The sequence below is a fragment of the Scleropages formosus genome, chromosome 11, assembly GCF_900964775.1.
Source record: "Scleropages formosus chromosome 11, fSclFor1.1, whole genome shotgun sequence".
Taxonomy (NCBI): Eukaryota; Metazoa; Chordata; class Actinopteri; order Osteoglossiformes; family Osteoglossidae; genus Scleropages; species Scleropages formosus.
Genome location: NC_041816.1, coordinates 22,044,032 through 22,070,834, shown reverse-complemented (window position 1 = coordinate 22,070,834; position 26,803 = coordinate 22,044,032). Strand labels below are relative to the sequence as shown.

General features: G+C 42.5%; 2 protein-coding genes across 2 annotated transcripts in view; one reads left to right on the top strand and one right to left on the bottom strand.

The window, feature by feature from the left end:
- Window positions 1-340: 340 nt before the first annotated feature.
- On the top strand, window positions 341-4,220 carry cmc2 (C-x(9)-C motif containing 2). The gene is made up of 4 exons (XM_018763426.2): window positions 341-425; window positions 1,937-2,051; window positions 2,629-2,700; window positions 3,699-4,220. Exons 2-4 carry the CDS (start codon window positions 1,971-1,973, stop codon window positions 3,783-3,785), a joined length of 240 nt encoding a protein of 79 aa, XP_018618942.1. The 5' UTR covers window positions 341-425; window positions 1,937-1,970; the 3' UTR covers window positions 3,786-4,220.
- Window positions 4,221-10,056: 5,836 nt separating this feature from the next.
- Window positions 10,057-26,803, bottom strand: part of LOC108941245 (chromodomain Y-like protein 2) — a 56,060-nt gene continuing 39,313 nt past the window's right edge. Inside the window, exons 4-7 of the mRNA XM_018763941.2 lie at window positions 21,621-21,793; window positions 15,201-15,411; window positions 14,086-14,229; window positions 10,057-13,072 (exon numbers count right to left, since the gene is read on the bottom strand). Coding sequence (XP_018619457.1) covers window positions 12,914-13,072; window positions 14,086-14,229; window positions 15,201-15,411; window positions 21,621-21,793 — 687 coding nt within the window. The 3' untranslated portion in view covers window positions 10,057-12,913. The remainder of the gene's footprint in view (window positions 13,073-14,085; window positions 14,230-15,200; window positions 15,412-21,620; window positions 21,794-26,803) is intronic.

Below are 26,803 nucleotides of genomic sequence, written 5' to 3'. Positions count from 1 at the left end.
GTAATTTATTTAACCATTTTAAAGCTACAGTGTGACTGGAAGATTCTTTGTATGTGCTTATTAACATAACACCGCACTCGGGTGGTGGGCGGGGCTGTGGTTATTCCAGATTTATCCAACTGCACGTGTAAATACTATTGGAAGTCAAATCTATTGCTCGCATATGTAACCTGAGACTGAGCGATTGACAGCACGGCTTAATTCCCATCCACCGTTATTAACTAGTAGGCGTGCTGGTATTTCCCACTCACGTGAAACGATAAGGCCCGCCTACTTTATCAAACGGACCTATGAGCAGAAGCCGGAAAGGAAAGTCCCGACCCGAATGGCTGTCGGACATGTCTGTCATTGCGTCCTTCCCGTCTTTCCGTTCGCTGCTAGCACTTACTGTTCAACAGTGGAGCGCAGTCTCTGGTGAGCGATGAGTAAGTATAGAAGAGTGCCGACCGAGGGGTTTAATGCAGCATTCCGTCGATCACTTCGAATTTATTATAAAACCAACCTGGCGCAACATTCTTGTTGTTTTAAAGTGTAAAGTGCAGCTAAGAGAAACGGGACCCGGCTTGTCTGAAGGACAGCCAGGGCAGGGCTCATGATGACATCATGTCAATGACAATCACAATGTCATTCATGGAATACTCCTCAAATTTTTAGTTATTAATAATTTTTAATTATGTCTCTGCGCGATTTGTTTGAGTTTGCTGTGGGTTTGCACACGAGCGCTAACAGTGAATCTGGATCTCCCGGTAAACCTCATAACGTGACGGTTCGAGGTTCGAGTCCCCCACAGCTGCCCTATACTATACAGTCTAGCCTAGTAGCCTTGAGTGGTGGAATGATTCAAGGTGTTAATCTTCCATCAAGACTTCTTTGGACCTCCGGGGACTTTCTTTTACGAGCAGCCTGCGTGTCTTTCCGGGGAAGTCTCTTTATTGAGAAGATGCTCCACTGTTATAAGAGTGTAATTGTACCTGCTTTACCTACACTATGGGATTGAGTCATTGAACGCTGGTGGGCCGAGTGTGTGTCGGCAGTACCTGTTGCGGAAGAGTCACGTCAAGAACTGGTACTGTCGTGGTTAGAGCTGCTGCCTTTGGATCCAAAGGTTATAGGTTTGAATCCCACCTCTAGCTTTAGCTCCCTTAAATGGCTCCAGTAAAACAACCCACCTCTATACATTTATTCACTTAGTAGATGCTTTTCTCCAAAGTGATTTCCAATGAACTCTATGTATAGTGCTCTCAGCCCACATGCCTTATTCCCTAGAGTGATTTACACTGCATCACTCATCCATACATCAGTGGAACCTGAACAGGATGTCTTTGGACTGTGGGAGGAAACCAGAGCACCCAGATGAAACCCATATAGACACAGGGAGAACGTACAAACTCCACACAGACTGAGCAGGGATCGAACCCATGTTCTTTCACGTCACCCAGGCGCTGTGAGACAGCAGCACTTCTCACTGTGCCATCTGCATAAATGGGTAAATAATTGTAAGTTGCTTTAGAGAAAAGTGTCAGCTGAAAGAAAAAAATGTCAGTGCCTATTGTGCAAGAGTCCTGTCAACAATACCTGCTGTGATGATGAGCTCTGGTGGCTTCCAGACAAAGTGGATGTCACTGGTTCCATCTGACCGTCCCGCAGGTTACCGAGAGACCCGAGCGGGAAGTGGTTTCCCACAACAGCACATCTGTACCTCCTGTATCACCTATCGTGTATTGTCTAAGAAACAACTTTACACTGATTTACTCATTTATTCAACATGTGTACCAACATTTCACATTCAACTTTAATGTGCTTTCGTTGTAGGTTAGTGCCCTTGCATCAAAAAAAAAAAAAAAAAAAAAATCTTGTCGCCATGAACTCTGATGATGCGATGGCCTGGGGGGGTTGCAGTATCCTTTCAGGCATGTCCTGTTGGTTTGTGTTTCAGTTTTGTTGTTGGCGAGGTAGGACCTTAACTGAGGATGCACTCAGACCTGTCGCCGCATCTGCACACCGACGAGTGCAATGAACTGATCGCAAAGCTGAGACAGTGCCACAAGGAGGTACGTCCTCGTTCCACGACATACCGACGCGGCAGCAGTTGCCGGGTCGTTTCGTGCGAAGCCGCGGGAGCTCATTTCAGCCTGACTGAGAGCTGAAACACCCAGCGAAGTGACTCCCTATCAAAATAGGTTTTCACTTCTGGCTCCGATGTGATTGAACGGACTCCCCCGTCACTCAGAACTACTGAATCCCTGTCAACGTTTAAAAAGGGTCTGAAAACTCGACTGTTCCAGACTCACTTCTCCCGTGATCTCTTAAATTCATGTAATGTGTAAATATTCATGCCCCGTAACTTTGAGATCATAACTGTTAAGAAATGGATAAACCTTCACGCAGCTACTCCTGTAGCGTAAATGTTTAGAAAAAAAAACGATGAGGAACGTGATTAGGAATTGTCGATATTTGGATATTTTACGCAGCTACTCGCGTGATGTGCATTGATTCATTTGGTGGAAAGTAACTAACTGCTGGAATCATTCAAAATATCAGCACCCGGATTTTTCCAGGTGTTACGTTGCTAAGTATTAGTACGCTGTGTGACGTTTAATTTTTTTTTCTTTAAATTCTCATCCACAGCACAGTTTCCTAAAGTATTTTGGCACTTGTAATGACTTTGACCGGGCCATGCGTGAATGCCTGAAGAAAGAGGTGAGAAAAGCCACTTTTTTACAAGCTGCTGTAGTTTGCTGGACATTTTAAAACCACTAACTCACTCGCCTCATGTTCTAGTAAAGGGTTACAGTGGTCTGTATAGGGCGCTAGGCTGGGTATGGTACATCTACTGTACATTTATTCATTTAGCTGATGCTTTTCTCTGAAGAGGGGGGTGCGGTGGCACAGCGGGTTTCACCGGGTCCTGCTCTCTGGTGGATCTGGGGTTCGAGTCCCGCTTGGGGCCCCCTGTGATGCACTGTCGTCCTGTCCTGGGTGTTTCCCCCTCCAGCCTTGCACCCTCTGTTAGGCTCCGGTTCGCTGCAACCCCGCATGGTACAAGAAGTTTTAGTCAGTGTGTGTGTGTTTTCTCCGAAATGACTTACATTGCGAAGCTACTCAGTTATTTACCCGTTTGTGCAGCCAGGTACATTTACATGTTTTCATTTAGCTGATGCTTTTCTCCAAAGCAACTTACAATTATTTACCCATTTATACAGCGGAGTAATTTTACTGGAGCAATTCAGGGTAAGTATCTTGCTCAAGGCTACTACAGCTGGAGGTGGGAATTGAACCTGTGACCTTTCGGTCAAAAGGCAGCTGCTGTAGTGACAATGCTGCCTTCTGTAGTACAGGTTGGATGGTATGGCCGTGTATCAAAGGACACACGGACACACACGCAGGGCAATTTGTAGAGTGCCCACTTCACCTGAAACGCATGTACTTAAACCCATGCTATCTCCACACAGACCGAACGGGGATCGAACCCATGTCCCGTTGCACGCGTTCCCTCCGACGCGCTCGTGCCACCCGCTGTGCCGCTCTATTTTAAAACCGGCGAAGGCTGTTAATCATGCGGACAGTTACGTAGAGCGTCAGAGCCCAGTATGATGGACATTATACAGCACATTGGAGTGCAAGGCTGTTCCTGGAGGGGGGTTGGTCGGTCACTCAGTTTAACGATCGTCACCGTTTGGCCCCTGTGTGTCATGCAGTACCAGGCTAAGCGGGAGCGGAGCAGGGCCCACGCGGATGAGATGAAACGGAGGCTGAGAGAGAGACCCAAGAAGCTGGAGGGATGAGGGAGTGACACTGGAACTGGGCACATGGACTTACAGCGCAGCAGGTCTCACTTCCTGCCATCTGGCTGCCAGAGTTCTCTAAGATTTCTTTTTCTCCCCCCCCTCCTTTTTTTTAAATTTGCGGTTATTTCCGAATTGGCCATGTGTGTCTGGACACTCTGAATGTAATTCAGTGTAAACATGGCCTGCACACTGAGTACCATCTTCTAAGTGTGTTCAAGAAATGATTTAAAGGTTTCTTTACAGACGCTTGGTTGGATTATTGTTGCGTTTGCCGGGAGCAGAAATGAAACCGAGCGACGTGTTTTCCGCTCCGTTTCACGCCGTCATTTTCGGAAACATGTTACCCCGTGCACTTGAGGTCTTTCCGAACATGAGTAATTTGTGTACAACATTACACCACGTTCCCGGTAAAATAAAGTGCGCTGATTTTTCCAGCCGTAGTTTCTCTACAGTGGTTCATTACGCTTCACTTGAAGACAGCTGCTGCTCTGAGATGCTTGCTCTTTGGCGAGGATGTTGGACAAGTGGATGAGCAGCGCTTACAGGAATGAGCCTGGTGGATCTTACAGATGGAGTTGGAAACGGGGAGAGGTGGCAGTTCAGAGGTCGTCTTGCTCATCCCAGCGGTGTCCTGTGGTTCCATTACAGATCACACGGTGTTGCGTGAAACGACATATTTCTTCAAACCTCAAGAGCCAAGTCATGCGACATTTTCTTGGTTCTGGGTCCGTTGTGGTGGAACAACCTCCCCCTCTCACTCAGAACTGCTGCATCTTTTTTTTTCCACCTTTAAAAAGGGTCTTAAAACACCTCTTCCTTTGGGGGGGACACCAGTCCATCGCAAGCAGGACTTGAACCCCAGACCCACCAGAGAGCAGGACCCGGCCAAACCCGCTGCATCAGCACGGGCCCCTTTTAAGTTCATGTAAGGTGTAAATGTTCATGCACCATAACTTTAAGATGATGCCGGATAAACCTCTTACGCAGCCACTCCCGTAATTTAACAGAAATGTTCATATGTATCTTCCCCCCCCCAAAAAAAAAATGACTAGGAAGTAGGGGTTGCACCGACTAGTCGCCGATCACACGATTATGGCACTAACAACATGGACACCTCAGAGGAGAGAACAGGTGAGGAGCCTGGTGGGTCACTGCAGCAAACCAGCAGCGGTTTATCAAGTGTGTGGAAGCGCTTCCTTAAAGATGAAATCTGTGCTGCTTGCAAAATATGCAAGTCTGTCCTGAAGTACAACAAAAGTACCTTCCTCAAGGGTACTACAGCCAGAGATGGGGATCAAACCTACAATCTTTGGGTCCAAAGGACACAGCCTGAACCGCTATCCTACCAGCTGTCCCTTTTAACACTGGTTCTTAATTAGTAATAAGATTCTTAAGAAGTAGCACCTGAAAAATAAATCCTGCCGATTTTCTCAGTGGACATGTCATCCACCCTTACTGTCACTCTCTTGCTGCTTTTGAAAAGCACCTAGTGATCCATATTAACTTATGATCAATAACTCGGAGCGAAGGCGGCACGTTTGAAGGAGCCACCGATGGATTATGTGCTGTTTGAATTAGTTTACATGCGGGTTGTTCAAGAATACCACAAAACAAAATAACTCAAAGTCAAAAAAATAAGATGGTAAGAAACTATAAATGAGCGATATTTTAAAAATTTTACATCTTGAGCAAAAAATGGTTTTTAAATAAAGTATATAACAGTGTATAATATGTAACAGATATATATAGATAAACACAGCGTATGTATGAGCTGTCTGTGTCAGCATATGCAGTCAGCTGGAGAATACAGATTGTTGGTTGTTGCAAAGCCTTCCCTTCTACTGTGTTTTTATGCATGACGTCATCAGCGATTAGTCAACGTCGACTCGACTTGCATCACGTAACTGTCGACTTTAAAAAGGCTGAAGTGGTGCAACCCCTACTAGGAAGGTGATCAGGAATTATCGATATTCGGATGAAGTTTTATGCCACTACTGGTGTGATGAACATTGGTTCATACAGTGGAAAGAAATTACTTAGATGCAGATGTGTGATTCTAAGTGTCTCTTTCTACTAATGTAATGAACACATTATCTTTTCTATGAGATGTACGTCGCTTTGGACAAAAGCGTCTTGATAAATGAATACATGTATATGTAATGAAAGTTTGTTTAAAAAGTAGGCAGTAAGGGTCTCTCAGTTGCGACGATCAACAGTGTCATAGCTGCAGGTTTGTGGGTTCAAATCCCCAGCTCTGCTTGTGTGGAGTTTGGATCGTAGAAGAAATCTGCAAACACGTGCAGCTGAGATGAAACGGTGAGGCTAAATTCTCATTTGTCAGTGATCGCTGGTGCAACACGTTATTTTACTGTTTTTTAACCCTTTATCTTAGTAACAGGAGGTAGCAAAGTCGTGACTGGAGACCAGGGCACCTTCTCGCCACCTTACGTGTATCCGACAGCCTGCAGCAGCAGTAAGAACGAATACTTTGAAATGAATCCAGATTTTGTTGATCGTTAATTCATTTACCAAACACTTTCCACCCATGTAAAGCAGTGTATAAGTACCAAAAATTGTGTTACGGTGGGAATCTATGTTTGACTTCCCACCGACAATTAAAAGCTATTGTTTCACTTGTTCGGGGTAAGGCGGTGTAAAAGTTGTAAACATCAGTGTAACATAACCGTAGTTGGCCTGAGATACAAAGTAGAAAAATCAAAGCCTGATTATGCCATGAATTAAAAAAAAATGGAAAGTTTAAAAGTTTAACACAAACACAGGCTGAAGTTGCTTGTAGCAATAACAAAATACTCAGCAAACAGCTCCATGTGTGAAGGTGGCTGTAAATGTCTGTGCTTTCGTTACTTACCCCAAAAATGACAAAAGATACCCTTTGATACTTGAAAGTTACTGTACTTTTTTTTTTTTTTTAAATTTTTGTTCATTCAGCTGACACTTTTCTTCAGACTGACTTCAAATATTACTCTACTTGGAATTATTCGCCCATTTACATATCAGGGTAATTTTTTCTGTATAAACTGTGGGTATATATCCTGCTCAAGGGTACAACAGCAGTTGGTGGGATTCAAACCTTGGTCCTTTGCATCCCAGGCAGCAGCACTAATCACTGCACCACCTACTGGTGCTTGTATGTCATTACACTTCTATGGGTGCTCAACTCTTGGAAGTCAGTGGCCCTGAACTTTCCTGAAAACTCAGATCTTAATTGCTTTATTAATGAAGTAATTATATGAGTCACAAGTCACCTTACCCGCTGTTCCAATATAGCGCTGCTTGAAAGTATGCGAACCCCTTGTGTCCCTTGGTTTTACCACGAAATGGGTATTTAATGAGAATCGGTGTTTCTCATGTGACATAATAGGTGTGTAATGACCAATTCAATTGTGTTGGTTGTGTTGGTGTGTAGTAGAAACACACAAGCAGTGCAGGTAAAAAAAAAAAAAAAATAAGTGAAGCCCAAGTTATACCAAGTAGGATCAGTTGTGGCAATATGTCTGAAGATTCTCAATTATCTAGGTCATGGGTCTAGGATCAGTTGTGTAAATCATAATCATTAATTCATTTTAAGATGTAACATTTAGATTTTATATGTTTATTTTAATATTTCACAAAGGATAGTGAACATCCGTATCAGGTTCACATACTTTGAAGCACCACCGTATGTCAGGTGGTACTATGCGGACCCTGGAGGACCAGGGTTCCGAAACCTGGACACGTGAGGAGCTGCTCCCCACAGCCACCCTTTGAAGCAGCACCCTGGAAATCAATTCGCTGCAGCCAGACCGCTGAAATCAATGTCATTGTTTATTCAAAGCAGCTTTTCTTCTCACAATGTATAAATACTGAATCTCATTGACGGACAGGAAAAGTACAACTTCTAAGGCACCCAGAAATGTGTTCATAGACTAGATAAAGTAAACATACTGTACAAACTCAGATCGGAGCACTACGAGCAAGAAGGGGAGGGAGACACATTCAGCTGAAAATTATTGGGGGCAAAAAAGGTAACAGATAGGGAATTCATAACACATACTGTTATTAATAGTTTGGGTTGTGTTTCTGGGCATCTGTGATTTTTGTTCCTCCAATTTACTCATAATTCTACTGCGTATTTTTTGTATAAGACAAACGTGTTCCTCAATAAAGGTTTTACTGCAGTGATCCAAGAGAAAATCTAGTAACGTTAAACTGATCCAAGAAAAAAATCCTTAAGATGCTAAGCCTATGGCAGTGATGCTCAACACATGGTTAACGTTTTACTCCATAAACTATTTGTTTTAGAGGTCAGCATTTTGATTTGTCTAAGCCATACAGCGAAGGATAAAAAGAAAATCATTTTTGGTAAATTTGTCATCATTCAAAATAGTTTTAATACGACCCTGTCAGTATCTATTAAAATTCTTTAACAAACTGATGTAATAAAAAGTTAAATAAAATGACTTTTTAAAAATTTTTTTCAAACAAAAAATATTTAAATTTTGCAGGGAAACACTGCATTTTCATACATATCCAGAAAAGTGAAAATCAGGCATAAATGTACCCTAAGTTAAACTAACATTTCACACTCAAATTAAAAATACTTTTTTTTTTTTTTTTTTTTTTAGACTAATAGACATGCAGCTAATGCAAGTGTCGGAAATCCAAAGTATAGATGTTTCAGATGGGGTAAGAAGGTTCGCTTGTGCTCTCCGCAAACAGAGTCCCAACGAAAGGACTGACGTAGCGCACCTGTTGTGAGAAAGTGCCAGTCATTTTACCCAGAGAATTCAGAATCAACACTCAGAGAAATAAGAACAAACTGAACATTGATTTCGTTTCATTCGGCGATCAAAACAAACAGCATTAAGGAGGGACTAAGTTCTCTGCAGTTCCGCTAGTCTGAAGTGTTTCGTTTGGGTAAAGTGAAAATTATGGCACTACAACATCCCCGCTACCCACCCAACCCGGAAAGAATGGAACATTAATTGGCGATTAAATAAAAAAATAAATTGTGCAAGGTTTCTAACATTGCTTACTATGTTATTACAAAAAAGGCATATCCTGAAAATATACTGTTTTAACAGGCAACACACCTCTCTACAACAGAAATATTTACATGCATCATTTCACAATTAACAACCTACTATGTTTACATAAATGTACAGTTGCCAGTTTCCTCGCGGTTATACAAAACGATTTTCACGACCCGACAACACGTATTTATCGTATAAACCAATACCTATGCCGAAACATATACATCGATTTTCTAAATCCGTCCTCACATGCAGTTCAAGATCATCATCACCTCTTCTGCACAAGTATTTCAACAAATATCACCCTATTAACAAAAAGTGCAGTGAAGGAACAGATGACTTTGGGGCAAGAATACATTTACAAAAATACACATCAATGTCTATTGGAAAATAGCAAAATAATAAATCTGCACTCTTCAAATATAATTACAAACATCATCATTTATGCTTCTGTTTTGCAATTCTATATAATTCATACTGATGTGTACCATACATTTACAAGCAGTCCAGGCGTACTTCCACGAACAATACCCCTAAACACCTAAAGGCAGGATTGTCTGCGTTTTTCAGGATCATGAGTGAGGAACTTTTTCTAGACTTCTTTTAGTTGATTTAAACTAACGGCAGTAAGATAAAATGTGTTTTGCCAAAAAGTCAGCCGTTAAACACATGAAAAAATAAAAAAGCTCAATTCTGAGAGGAATTACATCACTCTTTGAAAAAGATGGGAAATTCCAATTTAAAAAAAAAAAAAAAAAAAAATTAAACCACTATTCAGCTAAATGACAGCTGGTTGAAGGGAACTGGGGCTGAAATCGTGGGTGAGGTTTACGAAAACTGAAATGAGAAATTGCACAATAATTGTTGATCCCCAAATTCCAGAACAGGGCCTTTCTTCACACCGTAACTGGAAACGAGATCCCTAAGGATCAGCTAAGGTCACCGAGTTTAGGAGCTAAACACCACGACAGGAGGAGCGCAGTGTTGCACTGGAATCAAACTGCCAAATAAGTGACAAATACGTGAAGAACTGAGAAACAACTGGGTTGCTAAACAACAGGTAAGCAGCATCTTCACAGTACTTAAACAGGTTAATAAGGACATTGCTTTATTAAGCAAATATGCAAATAAAATATACATTTCACTCTATAAATATGAGTGATCCTAACTCAGTTGGAAAGCAGTGCAATAAATTCTCAAAATAAAGCCTTAAAATAGTTAAACTCAGTGTGAGAGCTTCAATTGCACTATGATACAAGAAGAGTTTGCATGCTTTTGAAATTAAAGGAAAATATTGAGCAATTTGAAAAGCGTAACATAGGAAAAGAAACACTTTCAAGCGGGCTCTCTCTTTACCACGTTTTAGTTTCTTCCCCCGGATGCACGGCGCACGGATAACCCAATGGAAGGAACCCGACTTTTGTCTTTTGCTTCCATCGTGGCCGCCCCAAGCTCATCTACCCCATTTCCACAATGTCCAACAATACTTCATTCAGGGCAACGTCTATGCATCACAGCTAAACAAAGTTGAGACTTTTTTTTTTTTTTTTAAATTCTTCAACCATATTCATACAACACAAATGTATTTTTCTGTCTTCCTTTTGAAAAGCTTTACTCTGAATGGGGGAAAAGAAGTAGGTGACGCCGTTTCATTTCTTTCTTCACCAAATGTAAGCAAACAGCTCAGCTCATTGTTTTACGCTGTATTGTTGCATGTAAAATGTGTTTTTGGATCTTGAATGTCATTTCTGCTTCCCATTGATACCCTGTACTCTTCCATCTCAGCCAGTACTGTGTCATTGAAACTCGCCGTAATATAAACTTCCCACGATGCCTAGTTTCTCTCCAACGTGACACTCGGAAAAGGACGCCTTTTTGAAGTGGGAGTGCACATGTTCTCCACACTACTGAGGTGCCCACGAAGAGCCCACGTGGAAGATGCAGAAAGAAGAATTCGGGAGCGTGCGAAAGCATCTATACGACTGCACTGTTGGATAGTGGATGAGACGACACATTCCGTTTCAAACAAAAATCTCAAAAAGGCCTTTTTTAGTTTCAGCGTTACTCATCTATTAGGTACAAAACCTTTATTAAGACCAAATGTGAAAACTGAGGTTGCATAGCAGCAGTTCGGGAGGATTCATCCAAATACCTACACCTTCGAGAGGAGAAATATAAAGAATACGAACAAATTCCCTGACAGTCATAAACGAACATTTAAACAATCATTTTTCTGAGGACAGAATGTCTGACTTCAAAGACAGGGTAAAGAGATGCCACAGTACTGGATATTACTGCCTCCGGAGGGTTTCCCCTGACATTCCTAACCAAGAGGTCAAACTGACTCTTGAGTTTGCCCATTTGGCCGAACCAGACTCTACAACATGGGCGGACATCAGATCAAGGTTTTGAACGCGACATGTGGCACAGCTGTAGAGAACCTGTAGTCCAAACCATCGCTGATACTAGAGGGGGTCACAGAAGACACTGTAGTACTATAGTGTTCCCACTCTTTCTTCTGGAGAAAGGGAAAAACTCCATGTCAGCATCAGCACCAGCTTGAATATATCATGTATGCATCCATACCCAAACACACACATAGAGACACACACACACACTCAAACACATATCTCTGTGCTTCTCTTCCTGTCATCTCAGTCCCCCTTTGTTGTGCAGATAAACAAAGAGACCACTTCTTCCCACAAAACAGCAGAGGAAGTCTGCACTTTTTTCTTCCTTTAATTTGATGCTTCCGGAAATTCTTCATAGAGCTTTCCCTCCAAAATGCTCCGAGTCATCACCCTCCAAGTGAATCCAACCTAAACTGTACGATGCATATCGTACTTGAACTCCCCTCGATGATCCACATCGCCTTCCACCCCACGCCCAGCTCTGACAGCTTCCTGTCTAGACTCTGATTGTTTTTCTTCTAGCACTTGAACCCAAGCCATTTTAAATCTAAAAACTGTTTCTCCAAGCTGTTACACAAGTCCTACTTGTGAAGGTCAACCCCTAAGGCCGTGTCCTTTGACCTGGAAGGGGGAAGGGAGTTCAACTTCATGTCTTCAGCTGCCCTTCTTCCATAGCAAACAGTCTGTCCACCTCAGCATCTCCACCCTGGTCTGCAACCCATCTGTCCTGAGGCTGTCCCTCAAAAAAATATCATCAGCAATTTCATACACTTGTTTATGTTTTTAAGACATCAGCACTAGTGGGTAACAGAACGTCACAGTCGTTAGACATCATTCCCATTTTAAGGCGCTTGATTGCATTTCCATAACCCTATCCAGTAAAACCCAGGTAATAACCAACACGTGTTTTCCATAAAACGACTGTATCAAACCCTGTTCGTTTTATATTACTCATGCCTTCATTTTAGTATGTCCCACAAACACAGGCTCACCGTAAATAATAGCACAAAGAAATGATAAATAAATTCATCTGCACATCATTGGACAAAGCTTCAGAATGGTTTTACTCCAACAAACCAAGTTGAGGAATGTGTCTGTAAAAGAAGACAAAAAGAAAAGGACCTCTAGTGAAGCTTTGGTTAAAAAAAAAAAAATAATAATAATAAGAAAACAACAAAGTGTGCTCTTTAGAAACAAACAAATAACTCCTCTTACAAAAACTGCATATGGTTTTCACTATTTTGTATCTTACGAATATGAGACACCCATATAAATTTACAAATAAATAGCAAGTGTTGAATAATGGTTTAAGACAATTTTGTGGAACAGGAAGACAGGCACCCTTCAGGTGGGAGTAGTCCATGCCGGGTTGTGACGGAAACGACACCTCTGTACCCCCGGACCATAAAAAAGCTAAACGTACCGAGGGTGAAGCATGGGGCAGAGCCGTTAGCTACTCCCACCGTGGGCGATGCCTATCGAGGGAGCAATACCGCAGTCGCGCCCCGGACCCAACGGGCTCCCACACGGAGAGCGAGGAGCGTTGCCACAGGACACTGAGGGGTGCGAGATGTTTCCCGAGAGGACGGCGAGGTGCGAAACGCACTCTGCCTCTCCGATGTTGTTCTTCGGGCCGGTGGAGCGGGAAGCTTCGGTCTCCCTGGAGCAGAGTGCGGTCAGCTCAGGCTTCATAGAGCTTCCCCTGCAGGTAGGTGAAGAGGGATTCGAGCCCTTTGGTGGAACTCCACAGCTGCTTCAACATCTGACACTCCTTCTCGTTGACCTCCTCCAGCACGGACTTCAAGAAGCTGCGCACCAAGAATTTGGACTCCTCCAAAACCTGTGAGATAACGGGAAAGCAGTGCCGTAAAATAAACCTGCCTCCGCAAAAACAAAAAAAAAAGTCTCATACATCTTCATTTTTAATGGCACCTAGAGACACGGATCATGTTCCCTTTCCTTAAAATCTGCTCTGAACAAATGTAATTTTCAATATTTACTGTACAAGAAAACAAGAAAACAAAAAGATGAAAAGTTTAAAGGTGAAGCTTTATCAATGAATATTCCTGAAGTAGCTTTTAAAAGCAAATATTACTGTGTGATTTGTCTTTTTTTTTTTTTTTAAATAAGAACCCTTCTGGGTTTTACATACAAAACAAGAGAATTCATTTTGCTGAGAACTTTACTTTATTTCGCTGATAACTGTACGTGTCTATTGAGATTCATTCTTTATCACTTTCATCCTCAATCCATCAGAAATTAATGATTAAATGCTGGTAATAAACCATAATTATCACATTATGCTTTTGAACTCTAGCCTCACCTATCTGGTCACGCAACTACGTCCACACGACATCCTTTGGCTCACACACCCCTTGCCTGATTATCATTATGACATTTATGTCTTCGGCTTTTCTACATAAAATATTTGCAGACTTTAGTTGCAAAACAAGTGCAGAATTTTGCTGAAAATAACAAATCACTGCGTTTGTCTGCTGATTGTTTCCGTTTCAGCAGAGAGATCCTGCTCCCGTCGTCCCGCTCTAGCAAGTTCAAGTTCAAGTCGTGTTTACTGTCATTCCTCTATATAGCTTACATACAGTGGAACCAAGTGTCGTTTCTCCGGAGACCATGGTGCAACACAGAACAGGAGTACAAGACGGTACATAAATACACAGGACAGGACGTGGATGCGGACATGGGCTGTGAACTGTAGGCATTTGTAGCGTAGGAGTCACGCTGGGTTCGCCGTTTGACTGTGCCGGGTGAGCGTTGGGAGGCAGCAGGGTGCTGAGTAATGCGACCGCCTCAGGGAAGAAACTCTTGCGGAGTAGCTGCGGTAGCAGACCCTACCACAGCGCTACAGGAGGCCATCTCCTTCACCCGCAGCATCACTTCCTGGCTGAAGGTACTGGGCCAGAAGACCTGGGACACCAGGCCTCGGCTGCAGGCCTCCTGGGCGGTGAGCTTCCTCCCGCAGAAGAGCATCTCGTTGGCCTGCCGTGCGAACACAGAGCTGCTGCAGTGAGTGTTTCGCAGCTGCGCATTCCATCATAGAAGCTACCTCCAGCCCTAATAGGTACTGAATGCACGCACGCACGCACGCACGCACGCACGCACACCCCATTAGCGCTCTTTGGGTTAGGAACACACAAGCTTTTTTCAGTTCTCTTTCAGAGCACACTGACCCCCTTCTCATCAATATAATGCCCCTTTATTCTGATCCTGTTTACGCAGAATGGTCACAGAACACCCTTACAGTCTTTTTTTTTTTTTCTATATTACCGTTTGTAATTCTGTTATATAAATGATATTTTAAAACCCAGTATATGTACTTAAAATGGACAGTTGGCGCCCTCCAGTTATATAACACTACACACTGCTCAAAAAATGTATTTAGATAATACACCATGCAATCATACATTTTAAAGGTATTTAACCCTCTTCCAAATGAAATACAGAATATCCGTGACGTTTTAGGAAGAACTCTAATGTGAAACCTCGACCCATGCAGGAGTTACAATAACAGATGGTAAATAAAATATGTGAAAAGATACATTGGAACTGCTTTCCTCCAGTAACTAGTAGACTGGCAGTAAACATCAGAAAAACTTTTACTTTTTACTACACGAAAAAAAATCTGTATATATAACAACACACACAACTATAAAAAGGTGGACTATCTGAAACTGTGATGGATAAAACTGTCAACTGAGCAACAAACGAACACATTTCTCTTTTTCGCTCCTGCGTGCACACAAACACAAACGTGAATAATTTTTTATTAGGTTATTACTTGGATCACTACAATAAAAAGTGAGTCAGTAGTAGCCAAAATACAGCACTGTTAGCGCGATGTTGCTGTTCTGCGGTTCCCGGGTAAATGTGCCGGCTCTGCCGGTCGGCACGTGCCGAGCTCGTGGGCGGCCTGGCGCCGGCTCGCACCCGGCTCCGGCGCACTGACTCACCAGGGCTACGCCCAGGATCTGCGGGAAGGTGTAGGACGAGCAGCCGGTGGGCGTGAGGCGGACGGTGGCGCAGGGCGTCTGGAACCAGGCCTTCTCGCTGGCCCACACGATGTCGCAGAGCGGCAGGATGGAGGCGCCCAGCCCCAGGGCCGGTCCGTTGATGGCCACCACGATGGGCTTCCTGAAGTGTAGGAACGCTCTCACAAAGTCTCTGCAGAACACACAGACGCACAGGTGGTCAGTTCTGCAAAAGCACCTCGCTTGGGTCGTTACTCCCCTTTCATCACCGAGTTCTTACGCTGTTAACGTTCCGATCTCCCAAAGCGACACGCAGGACACGCACTTGCACACGCAGGTTTGTTCTGAGTTTCTAAACCACACTAGGCAAGGGGTGAGTGTCAGATGTGTACTTTCTTCGGTTTGGGTGGTTAGGGCATCCTCTGACGCTCAAAAAGTTTCTTCCGTTGGTGTCCGTTTCATTTTGTTAGAATAGTTTGCGCTACTTTAGGTTTGTTTGCTTCCGATTTGTTCGCTCCTTCGACACCACTCAGGTTCCTTCCGTCCACGTGTCTTTGGATGTGTAAAATACAATACTTATTCCATTGTCGCACATCTCACTTACAGTATGTATGCAGTAAATCACTGTCACACCAAAAATCCTATTTGCTTATTTATTTTGGTCCCCATCCAGACAACTGGCCTTCTGGCAACTTAATGTTACACCTCTTCGCTCCTCGGCACCTCAGGGTCGTAACGTAAATGTGTAAAGGGTATGTCCCTCTGATCGCGAGTGTCTTATTTTCATCAATCGATGAAGTTTGACATTTACTTTGAAGGGAAAGCATCTTCTCAAAGGCTGAGAGATCCTTGCTTAGATACGGATCTGCGATCTTCTGGTAACGGGACCACTAGTTCATCTGTACCACCGCGAGGACCTAGACCTCAGCAGAGGTAAACACGGTAACTGTGGAACGCGGAAGGATGATGCCGGAACCTGAAGGCGAGGAAAACGCTGCCAGAATTCTATTGTGGATGTTGGATTTAAGTCTCTGCCTCTTCCGAATTCCCCGTGAGACGGTTAAAAATGTAAATGCTCTGTACTGAATGGCTAATGATGTCTTACAGTGCTTGTTGTTGTGTTTTAATGGGATTAGAGGAGCAGGAGGAGGCCAACAATGAGCTCCTGCTGCTACGGCAGACCAAGCCTGCCCTCTGGGTGCCGCAGCCGTCACCGTGGAGGACAAAGGGCTCGCCCGTGATTGGCCGCACCGCATCCGGCGTTCCGCAGCCGCCGTCTTCCTTCCGGGAGGCCAGCGACCCCATGGTCTTTAGCACACCCTCCACCCCAATTAACACTGCTAATTAACACAGTTTCTTTGTGGGCTCATATTTTAGCACGCGCACACACACACACACACACACACACACACACACAGTTTTACGGGATCCTTTTCAGTGTATTCCAGAAAAATGTCCCTTCACCGAATCACCATTATTTCTATGAGGCTAATGTGCATACAATTAACTTTGTATGTATTTATTGAAATTTATTCTATATCATTTTCTTCCTTCATCTACGAAACAACATTAATTATTGAATGCTGCTAATAAACCACAATTATATTGTCACGTTACGCATTTAAAAAGGAATCATTAAACTCCGCTCTCACCGAGTTATCACGCAATTATCTCGACAGAGCATCCTTCGTCTCACATCCCTATGCCTGAATATTTCTGGATTTCCCAGTTTTTATAGAACCTTCTGGTGCACTTGTGGCACACTGAACACATATCGACATGTTGGGGATATATGGGGACAGCTGGTAGTGGAGTGATTAGAGCTATTGCTTTTGGATCCAAAGGTCGCAGGTTCGATACCCACCTCTGGCTATAGTACCCTTAAGCAAGGTACTTATCTTAAAATGTTCTCATAAAATTAGCCAGCTATATAAATGGGTAAATAATTGTAACCTTAACATTATAAGTCGGAGAAAAGCAACAGCTAAATGAATAAATGTAATGTTGCAGCATTAGGTCCAAAAGGATGGACAGGAATGGAGGTGTGCGTTCTGAGCTGCAACTTGACATCTTTAAATTATTTATAGGTGCAGCTGAGATGTTAGACACACTACGGTTATTGTCAGTCTTCATAGCTACAGGTCTCTAGTACAATGACTGCAATACACTTTGTGGATTTTTCCGGAAACATGAAGACTCATATTCAAGTCTTTTACTGGATGCAACAAACAAACTGTGTCCCACACTGAGTATATTGACCATATGTTGTCTGTTAGTCTTGCACACAACAGAGCGTTTACTTTTATTAAATTTACTTTGTGTACCTTGATCTGTAATACGACATACAGTGTCAACCTGCTTATAATGATTTACATTTAAATATTTAGCTAACCCTTTTATCTAAAGCGATTTACAAAGTTAAAACTGTATTAACCCATTTACACAGAAGGTTCTCTGTTCCGGCTTCAATGTGTTGAAATGTTGGCGTGATCTCCCTCTCTCACTCATAACTGCTGAATCCCTCACAACTTTCAAGAAGGGTCTCGGAACATATCTTTTCGCTACTCATATAATGTAAGCTTTAAATGATGGCACTGGATAATGTGACTGTACTTCAAGAACTGCATGTCTGCATCTATATCTGTCTGCTGGTGTGATTCACAGAGCTGTATGTTGCTGTGGAGAAAAGTTCCAAGGACATTAATAAACGTAAACGTAATATAGCTCGGTATTTTTCACTGGAGCAATTCAGGGTAAATGCCTTTCTCCAGGGCATTAAAGCAGAAGGTGGAATTCGAACCTCAGCCACTGCGGGTGTGAGGCTGGGACTCCAACTGCTACTCTACCTGCTGTACTATACCGCATTGTATAATATTGGCTCTATTGAGATATTCATATATCACAACGATATGAAAGATTTTATTTGAATGTTAAAATAAACCTTCCTCGGTCCAATGTGTCTGGGATAGGCTCTGAATCACCGCGACCCTGATCAGGACAAGCACTTATTGATAATGGATAGTTGATTGGATGTTTAAATACACTTTGGTATTTATTATAAACTGGATGGATAATATTTTAACACAATACTTTACTCTTTTCCTATCCAACTCTGGCACATACAGTAGATACTCCCCTACTGAAATTTCAGCTTTTGTTGATATAAAAGCTGAAATCAAGATAAAAATCACAACAGGCCTTTTTTCCCCACTATTAGCAGAACCAACAGTACGTAAGTGAAAGCCACTTGGCTCATTTCCAATAAAAATAAAACAAAGACATGAAACTTTCAATATCATGGTTGCATAAATTTCCGCATCATTGAACTAGTGGTTCATGAAAGCGCCTTTGGTTCGATTACAGCAGAAAGTCTGTTTGGAAAGGTCTCCAACTTGGATTTGGCATTTTTACCCCAGCTCAGTCAAACAGCATGGAGAGCTCCTGGACACCAGTCTCTTCAGTTCAGTCCTCACTGTCCATGGGACTGAGTCCATACTTTGGACCACTGTAGGACTCGTGAGTTGCTCACTGAGTTGGCTGTGTGCTTTGAATTGTTGTGTTGACAAATGAAGATCTTTAACTTCAGCTTTCTGGCAGAGGGTAGCCGATTTTGAACCAAAATACTTGATATCTGAAGCTACTTGAACTATTCATTTTCCCCACTATCCTGACTGTGCTCCAAACCTCTGCTGAAGAGCAGCGGCCCCACAGCATAATGGTGCCACTACCAAGAGTAACAGCAGGTACTCTGTTCTCTAACTAATAGGCTGCGTTCCCTTTGAGCCAAAAATATCTTTTGGAATTAAGGCCAATGTCTTCTACCTTGGTTTCATCACACCATTTTCCCCTGTGGTTTTGAGAGACTGCACATGTCTTCTTGCAAAATTTCTGGGGGCTTGGATGTTCTTCTTTGTGAGAGATGGCTCACATGTTGGCACCCTACCCCACAGCTCAGACTTGTAGAGAACATGCAGAACGGCTGTACTATCTATGGAGTGGCCAGTGCCATAAAGTCTGGTATCCTCCCAAGGACAAGCTTTCTCCTCGTCCGGTTATCAGTTCTGAAGGGATACCCATTTTTCCACTGTTCTGGTGGTGCAATATTGTTTCCTTTTAAGAAGAAATATTCTCTTCCTCTTCTAAATGATGTTCTCCACACTGGTCCACATCAAATGCAATTCCTTTGAAATTCTCTCATATCCCTCTCCTGATATGCACCTTTCCACACCAAGAGCCAGAAGATCTTCTGTTGACTTCTTGTGGGCCACGGTTATCTCTGCACTGCGCAACCACGAAAACTTCAGGGAAATCTTACAGAAACTGCTGACTGTATTCACAGCTAATCAATCACTTCAACTGACGTCAGGTGAAGGCAAATTAACTTTGTACTGGATTTGGAATATTACTGCTTAAATCTAAGTTACAACCTTCATTATAAAGGGTGTGTATTCTTACACAACCAAAGCATTGATATTTTTAATTATTTTTCCTAATAATGATCCATGTGTTTATCAACAAAATATGTTTTTTTCCCCCTGATGTGATTTCTCCTGATTTTGGCCTTTACATCACCAAAAGCTGAGATTCCATTTAACAACATTCAAAAGCAAACACACAATGGCCACTTGTCCCAAATGTGACATTTCTCCTACACTTTTTCCACAGGTATCTGATATTGAAGGGAGAATAAATGAATGTCAAATCAAGTGTTTAAATTATTGTCTACTTTCACATCCATCTATTTTTCAGCAAAAATCCCATTAACGTTTCTTGCAAATTCATGTTTTCTTTCTTTTTTTAATGAAAGAGAACAGCACTGACTAGAGGGGTAAACAGAAAACATGCCCAACTTCCTCCACTTCAGTGTAACCACAGTTTATTGTCTTCGTTCCATTAATGAGAACAGGTCCCCAGTTGTATTCTGACAGCTTAATAACCAAACAACCTGTCATTATACCACGGTAATTACATTTTAAAAATAATGAAAGCACTGAAGCCTTGTGTTCTGACTTTCCTGTTATTTTCTTTTTCATTATGCAAAGGGTGTTTTTATTCAGAAAGACAAAAACTGCTGTCAGTATGAGCAAGATTCATCAGCTGCGTGTTAGTCAGGGCCACGAGGAAAGGGAGGGAGGGCCGAAGGAGGTGAGGATGTGGACTCATCTTGACACAACCTCGCCCCCCACTGTTGAGACACATCTTTGGCATTTCATTAAAAACAGAGGCAAGATGCCACCTCTACCCAGATCCATGTGATCCACTGTGCCCATCTCTTCCTCTGAGAAACAAAGGGCCATGAACCCATTCAGAACTCCAGCTGTAGCTTTCTGTGTCCTCACTCAACTGCACTGGGGGGTTGGGGTATAGCCTTGGTGCCAGTTACCTGACAGACTATTCCTGAGTTTAGCCTTTCCCACTTACACTCGCCTCTGTGCCCCTCTCTACCTCTATATGTGCTTTGTAGGCTTGAGTGATGCCCAAACCGATGTGTTTGAAAAATCCTGCTAATACTATAGTATCCTTGATGAAGGTACTCCAGGCTTAAGACTTAAATGCTAAGAACTGCCTTTAAATAGCATACTTGGAGTGCTCCTTTTTTTCCCCCCACTTTCATCATTTTCTTTACTATTATTTACAATTTTTTAATCACGTTGTCTTGGGGCTGGTATCTCATTTTTATTATAATTACATTTCCTCATTTACTTATTGTGTTGTATGTAAATGTTTGTGTACCTTCAGGATTCGTCTATCCTGAGTTTTGTGCACCTACTCATGCGATGAACATCGGTGCATGAAGTGGAAAGAAACAAACTGTACTTAATCACACGTCTGCATCTAAATGTCTCTTTCTCCTAATGTAAAGTACACATTGTTTTTCTGAGATGTACGTCGCTTTGGAGAAAAGCGTCTGCTAAATGAATAAATGTAAATGTATTCATTTAGCTGATGCTTTTCTCCAAAGCAACTTAAAATGTTAAGCTAGTTACAATTATTTACCCATTTGTACAGCTGGGTAATTTTACTGGAGCAATTACCTTGCTCAAGGGTACTACAGCTGCAGGTGGGAATCTAATCTGTAACCTTGGGGTCTAAACGCAGCAGCTCTAACCACTACGGTAACAGCTGTCCCAAAAATTTACTAAGTTATTTTTGTGCTTCAATATTTTCTACAGCTTTTTACTGCAGAGTGCTTTGAGAAGCTGCTTTATAAAATAAACTGTTTATTACCACCACTATTAATAAATACAGTAAAAATTACCCAGCTCTACAAATGGGTAAATCAGTATGAAACAACATTGTAGGTCATTTTGGAGGAAAGTATCAAATAAATGAATGAATAAATAATAATAAATGATAAAGTGTGTGAGTATGTCCATAAGGGGACAATGCATTTCTCCTTACCGTATAGCATCTGCGATCCTGTTGCTCTCTTTCCTCCTGTCAGTCGAAAGCCGGCCGATCAAGTAGGAGTGGTCCAGACCCCCGCAGAAGACGCTCCCCACAGCGCTGAGCAGCAGCAGCTTGCTGTCATCGGCGGCAGCATTGCTCAAGGCTCTGCTCACCTCTTTCATGATCTGTGGAGGAACGACACAGGAGGCCTGCCGCTTATCTGCACGGGACACATAGGAGTAATGTGACAATCACTCACTGTACTGTCACACTGGGTTTATCTCCATCAGTCCACTAATATTTACTTCATCCGGCAGGCTGAGCAGTATCAATAACAGAGAACTTTACTGGGTTTCCCGAGTTTTGAAGCTCTTCGGAGGCTACCGGAGAAACTGCTGACTCCTAGAAACATCTCTGCATATCTGGGAAGAAGAGTTCTTTAGAGGAAGCGCCTCAAAGACAGCCAATCGGCAACAGTTGTTGACAGAACCAAAGGGAAAAAAACTGTCAGAGGAGGAAAAATTTAACTCAGAGGAAAATTTCTGGGGAGGAGAGGAGAAAAAAAAAAATGGAAAGAAATGATGGCGATAACCCTCCCTGGAGGTCAGTATTCACTGACCACAGCTCTCATTGGGGTGTTGAGTGCATTCAGATCACCACAGTGTTTCACTGTACAACACCAGAACCTAACATTTACACACACACACACACACACACACACACATTGTCTGAAACCATTTTCCCCAAGTGGGGTCGCAGTAAACTGGAGCCTAACCCGACAATACAGGGCGTAGGGCTGGAGGAGGAGGGGACACAGCCAGGACAGGACAACAGTCCATCACAAGGCACCCCAAGCAGGACTCGAACCCCAGACCCGCCAGAGAGCAGCCCTCATCAAACCCACTGCGCCACCATGTCCCTGTGTCCTAACATTTACATTTATTTATTTAGCAGATGCTTTTCTCCAAAGTGACTTCCAAAGAACTCTGTGTAGTGTTATGAGCCCACACACCTTATTCACCACGGTGACTCACACTGCTAGATAGACTACTTACACTGGGTCACTCATCCATACATCAGTGGAACACACTCGCTCTCTCTCTGTCACTCACACACTATGGGGGAACCTGAACAGCATGTCTTTGGATTGCTTTAACACTCTCTTTTACAGAAAGTGGCAGAAAAAATGGCACTTGGAAAAATAAATAAACGATATATCATTTTTATCTTTTTGCATGGGGTGTTTCTGACAACCTAATGGTGCTCCTTCTGCACAATAACAGGGTTTAGGGCACTTTGTGTGGAAAGCAAGTGAATGCATTAGCACATAATGATTTTATGTGAATGTCGGAGTCACACCACACAAAAAGGCAGGAGTAGAAATTGTATGGGATTAAATATTAAATAAAAACAGCAATGAGAGCGTATTATGAAATAACATTTCATTAAAACATTTTCATTTCATAATGACCACTCCCTCAACAAAAAGGTGCCCCAAGTACAAACGAAACTTGTATAGCATTACCACTGGAGAGCGCGTATATATACACACACACACACACACACACATTTTCTGAACCGCTTGTCCCATACGGGGTCGCGGGGAACCAGAGCCTACCCGGCAACACAGGGCATAAGGCCAGAGGGGGAGGGGACACACCCAGGACGGGACGCCAGTCCGCCGCAAGGCACCCCAAGCGGGACTCGAACCCCAGATCCACCAGAGAGCAGGACCCGGTCCAACCCACTGTGCCACTGCACCCCACCCGGCAAACACACACACCCCCGGTCAAAAGTTTTAGAACACCTCCATTTTTCCAGTATTTACTGAAATTTACCAGTTTTTGTTTGTCTCAATGTAAAAGCAATCATGGAATCGTTCTGTTTAACAAAATTTAATCAAAATTTTTCACTCGAAGTAGCCACCTTTTGCAGAGATTACAGCCAAACACACTCACGGCATTCTTTCTACAACGGAAATCAAATATTGTTCGGAAAGTTCCATCCTTTCGCCGACTCGACAGCGTACAAAAACCCAGCGTGATGAACCGAAGATTTCAAATTTTGATTCATCGGTCCATAAGACCTTCTTCCAGTCTTCAGCAGTCCAATGGTGGTGCTTCATGGACCAGGCAAGCCTCTTACTTGCATGCTTTCTTACTGCCACTCGACCTGTCAAACCTGCAGCTCGAAGTCTTCTCTTCACAGCTCAAACTGAGACTTGCTTTCTTTGACCAGAGAAAGCTCAAAGCTGTTGTCCTGGGAGCCGCCTATCATGCAAGCTGTTGACTCCCAGAAACTCGTCTTCTGATTCTGTTGCAGCTTTGGGTCTGCCAGACCTCTTCCTAGCCGAGTTTCCTCCAGTTTCCGAGTGCCTTTCAATGGTGTAGGAAACTGTACTCACCGACACCTTTGCAATTTCTCTGAAGGAAAGACCTACGCTTTCAAGGTTTATAATGGTCTGTCTTCCTTTGTTAGTTGTCTTTTTCTCGCCATTATGAGAGCAATATACCATTTCCTGCAGTACAATACTGTCCAAATAATGCTTAAGAGGGTGTAGTAACACAGTCTGTTCCAACATTGCTTTTATACAGACAGAGGGTTTGTAAGTAATCAACAAAAGTTAGGACACCTGTAGGAATTGTTAGCATCAACTTCCAAGGCTTAATTCACTTCCAGTGCTGCAGAACAGCTGTAAGTTGGTAACCCATTACTTCTTCCCTGAAAAAGGCCTTTTTGTATAAATCTCTGAAATGCACATTATTTTTCAGTTTTTGGTAACCTAAACTTTTTTTTTTTTTTTTAAAAACCTCTGGCAGTTTACTGCTTACCTTTATACCATTTCAGGTTATTCACTGGACTTGAACTGCTTAAATTTCAATAATAAACTGGAAAAATGGGAGTGTTCTAAAACTTTTGACCGGTAATGTACATATACACACATATACATGCACAGGTGGTCCCTGATTTACAATGGTTCTATTTATGTTTTTTTCAACTTTACGATGGTGAACTGGCAATAGACATTCAGAAGAAACCGTACTTCGAATTTTAAATTTTGATTTTTTCCCAGGCAAGCAATATGTGGAGCGATATTCTTTCGCAATGCTGGGCAGCGGCAACAATCCGCATTTCCCAGTGTGTGATGCGGAGGTGTGCATTAAGTTTATTAAATGCATTCCCGACTTATGACATTTTTTGACTTATGATGGGTTTCGCAGAACATAACACCATTGTAAATCAGGGACCACCAGTATAGTCATTTTTTTCTAGATGGATATACATATATAGAAATTAAAAAAAAGAATATATATACACACACACACACACACACACACACATATATATATATATTCTTTATCTGAAGAACTGAGAAGAGAAAAATAATCTACAGATATGATCACAGCTTTAACATTTATCCACTCAGCTAGCAGGGGGAGGTGGGATTCAAACTTGCAACCTTAGGATGAAAAGGCAGCAGCTTTAATCACTGAACTACCAGCTTCTAAGTGACCGTTAGAAAACGTGAGATCAACAAGTTAATCATGTCATGTAGACTAGTAATTTCTAGCAAAATACGGTGAAAGAGTTGACGTAAGTGCCTGAAATTAGAAGTGCAGAACTATCTCATTAGTAGAGAAATCTTTGCCAGTATGTTCATGTTCTAAAATAACAATATGGTACAGGCTGCAGAAAAAGGGGGATAATACATGAGAACCCGTGGGATCAGTCCCAGCAAGATGAGGTCTCATTTGCTAGAATAACCTCCTCTGTGCAGCACATATAGGATCTAAACCATCATGCCATCCTGGCAATTGGAAGGATTGACCTGCACTGTGGAACACGTTTACATGTTCTTCTGAGTATATTATTTGTAGATGTTGTAGATGAGGAATGACTGATATATTGGTAAACTCATTCCATACTGTTAACTGTAGATAGGAAGAACTTTGTTAATCCCAAAAACAAATTGCACAAGATTGCAGCGCACACGCGCAAGGTAGTAACAGAGGACACTGGAATCACACCAGTGTAAATGAATATTCACATTAAGACAAGTATATGTATGAATGAATGAAAGCTCAGTACCACGTGGACAATATGAGGTCAGTACCACCCTCAGAGCAGGAGAACTTATGACAGAAGCCAACTGCTGTTGCCAGAAATGACCTTCAAGAAGCTGGAAAAGTTCAACGGTATCAATGGATATTAGGTTGGAATTAAAAGTAATAGGTGTGTTTAGGTTCGGCTCATTATGTTTTCGGCTAGGTTTTGTCGAAACAAACTCAGGTGAAACGAAGCAGGAGGGCAAGAACAGATTCTGATCATTACAGTAAGTCGGCATGTTAACAAGTCAATGGACACGTATTACATGTATTCAAGGCTTTTTCCAAAGCGACTTACAGCGTTAAGCTACTGACCCATTTACACAGGTGGGTAACTTCACTGGAGCAATTTAGGGTAAGTACCTTGCTCAAGGGTACGACTTAAACCTGCAACCTTTGGGTCCAAAGGCAACAGCTCTAACCACTATGCCCCTAGCTATCCCTACAAAATACGAACTACTAGTTAGGCAGAGTACGAAGCAGTGGGTCGCTGTGCAGCTCAGACTTGTAGGAAGTACTTTTGAGACCTAAGGACAAAAGGATAGCAAGATGATGAAGGACAACATAATGATGAGGCCATGCCAAAAGTGGGACACAGCAGCAGAATGTCCCCTCCCCCAGCTTACAGCAATGTATTTTGCCCTGCATTTTAAGCATAACTATCATGACTCACACATTGGTGGGATGTAGAGGACTATGCTTATTAAAACGATTCAGAAACATTAAGTGGATATGCATAATCATTTGCTATTGATTGCTGGTTTTAATCAACGAAGCAGTCTAAAACTGATAGGATTTTGTTTATGGAAAGTCACATGGGTTTGTGAGGTCCTTCTCCTTCAAGTGCTCACCCTTTTTTTTTTTTTTTTACACAGAGTTGCATGATGTCCCAGATATACCACCATTTCTCCTTGTTCTCAACGGAGGATGTTAATTTAGACCTCACCGTCTCTCTTTCTCTGGGTCTGCAGCTGTCAACGGATTTCTAAGGATGCAGGACATTCAGAGTCACGTGAGAAAATTTGTCATTTTAACTTATAGACTAATGAATCTATCTGCTTCTTTTGTGAATAACCCTATCCCAGTGGA

Bases quoted from the DNA above. Each gene is read 5' to 3' on its own strand.
- cmc2 (XM_018763426.2), top strand. From the start codon at position 1,971: ATGCACTCAGACCTGTCGCCGCATCTGCACACCGACGAGTGCAATGAA. The intron at 2,052-2,628 runs GTACGTCCTCGT...TCTCATCCACAG, and splicing joins TGAGACAGTGCCACAAGGAG to CACAGTTTCCTAAAGTATTT. The intron at 2,701-3,698 runs GTGAGAAAAGCC...TGTGTCATGCAG, and splicing joins GTGAATGCCTGAAGAAAGAG to TACCAGGCTAAGCGGGAGCG.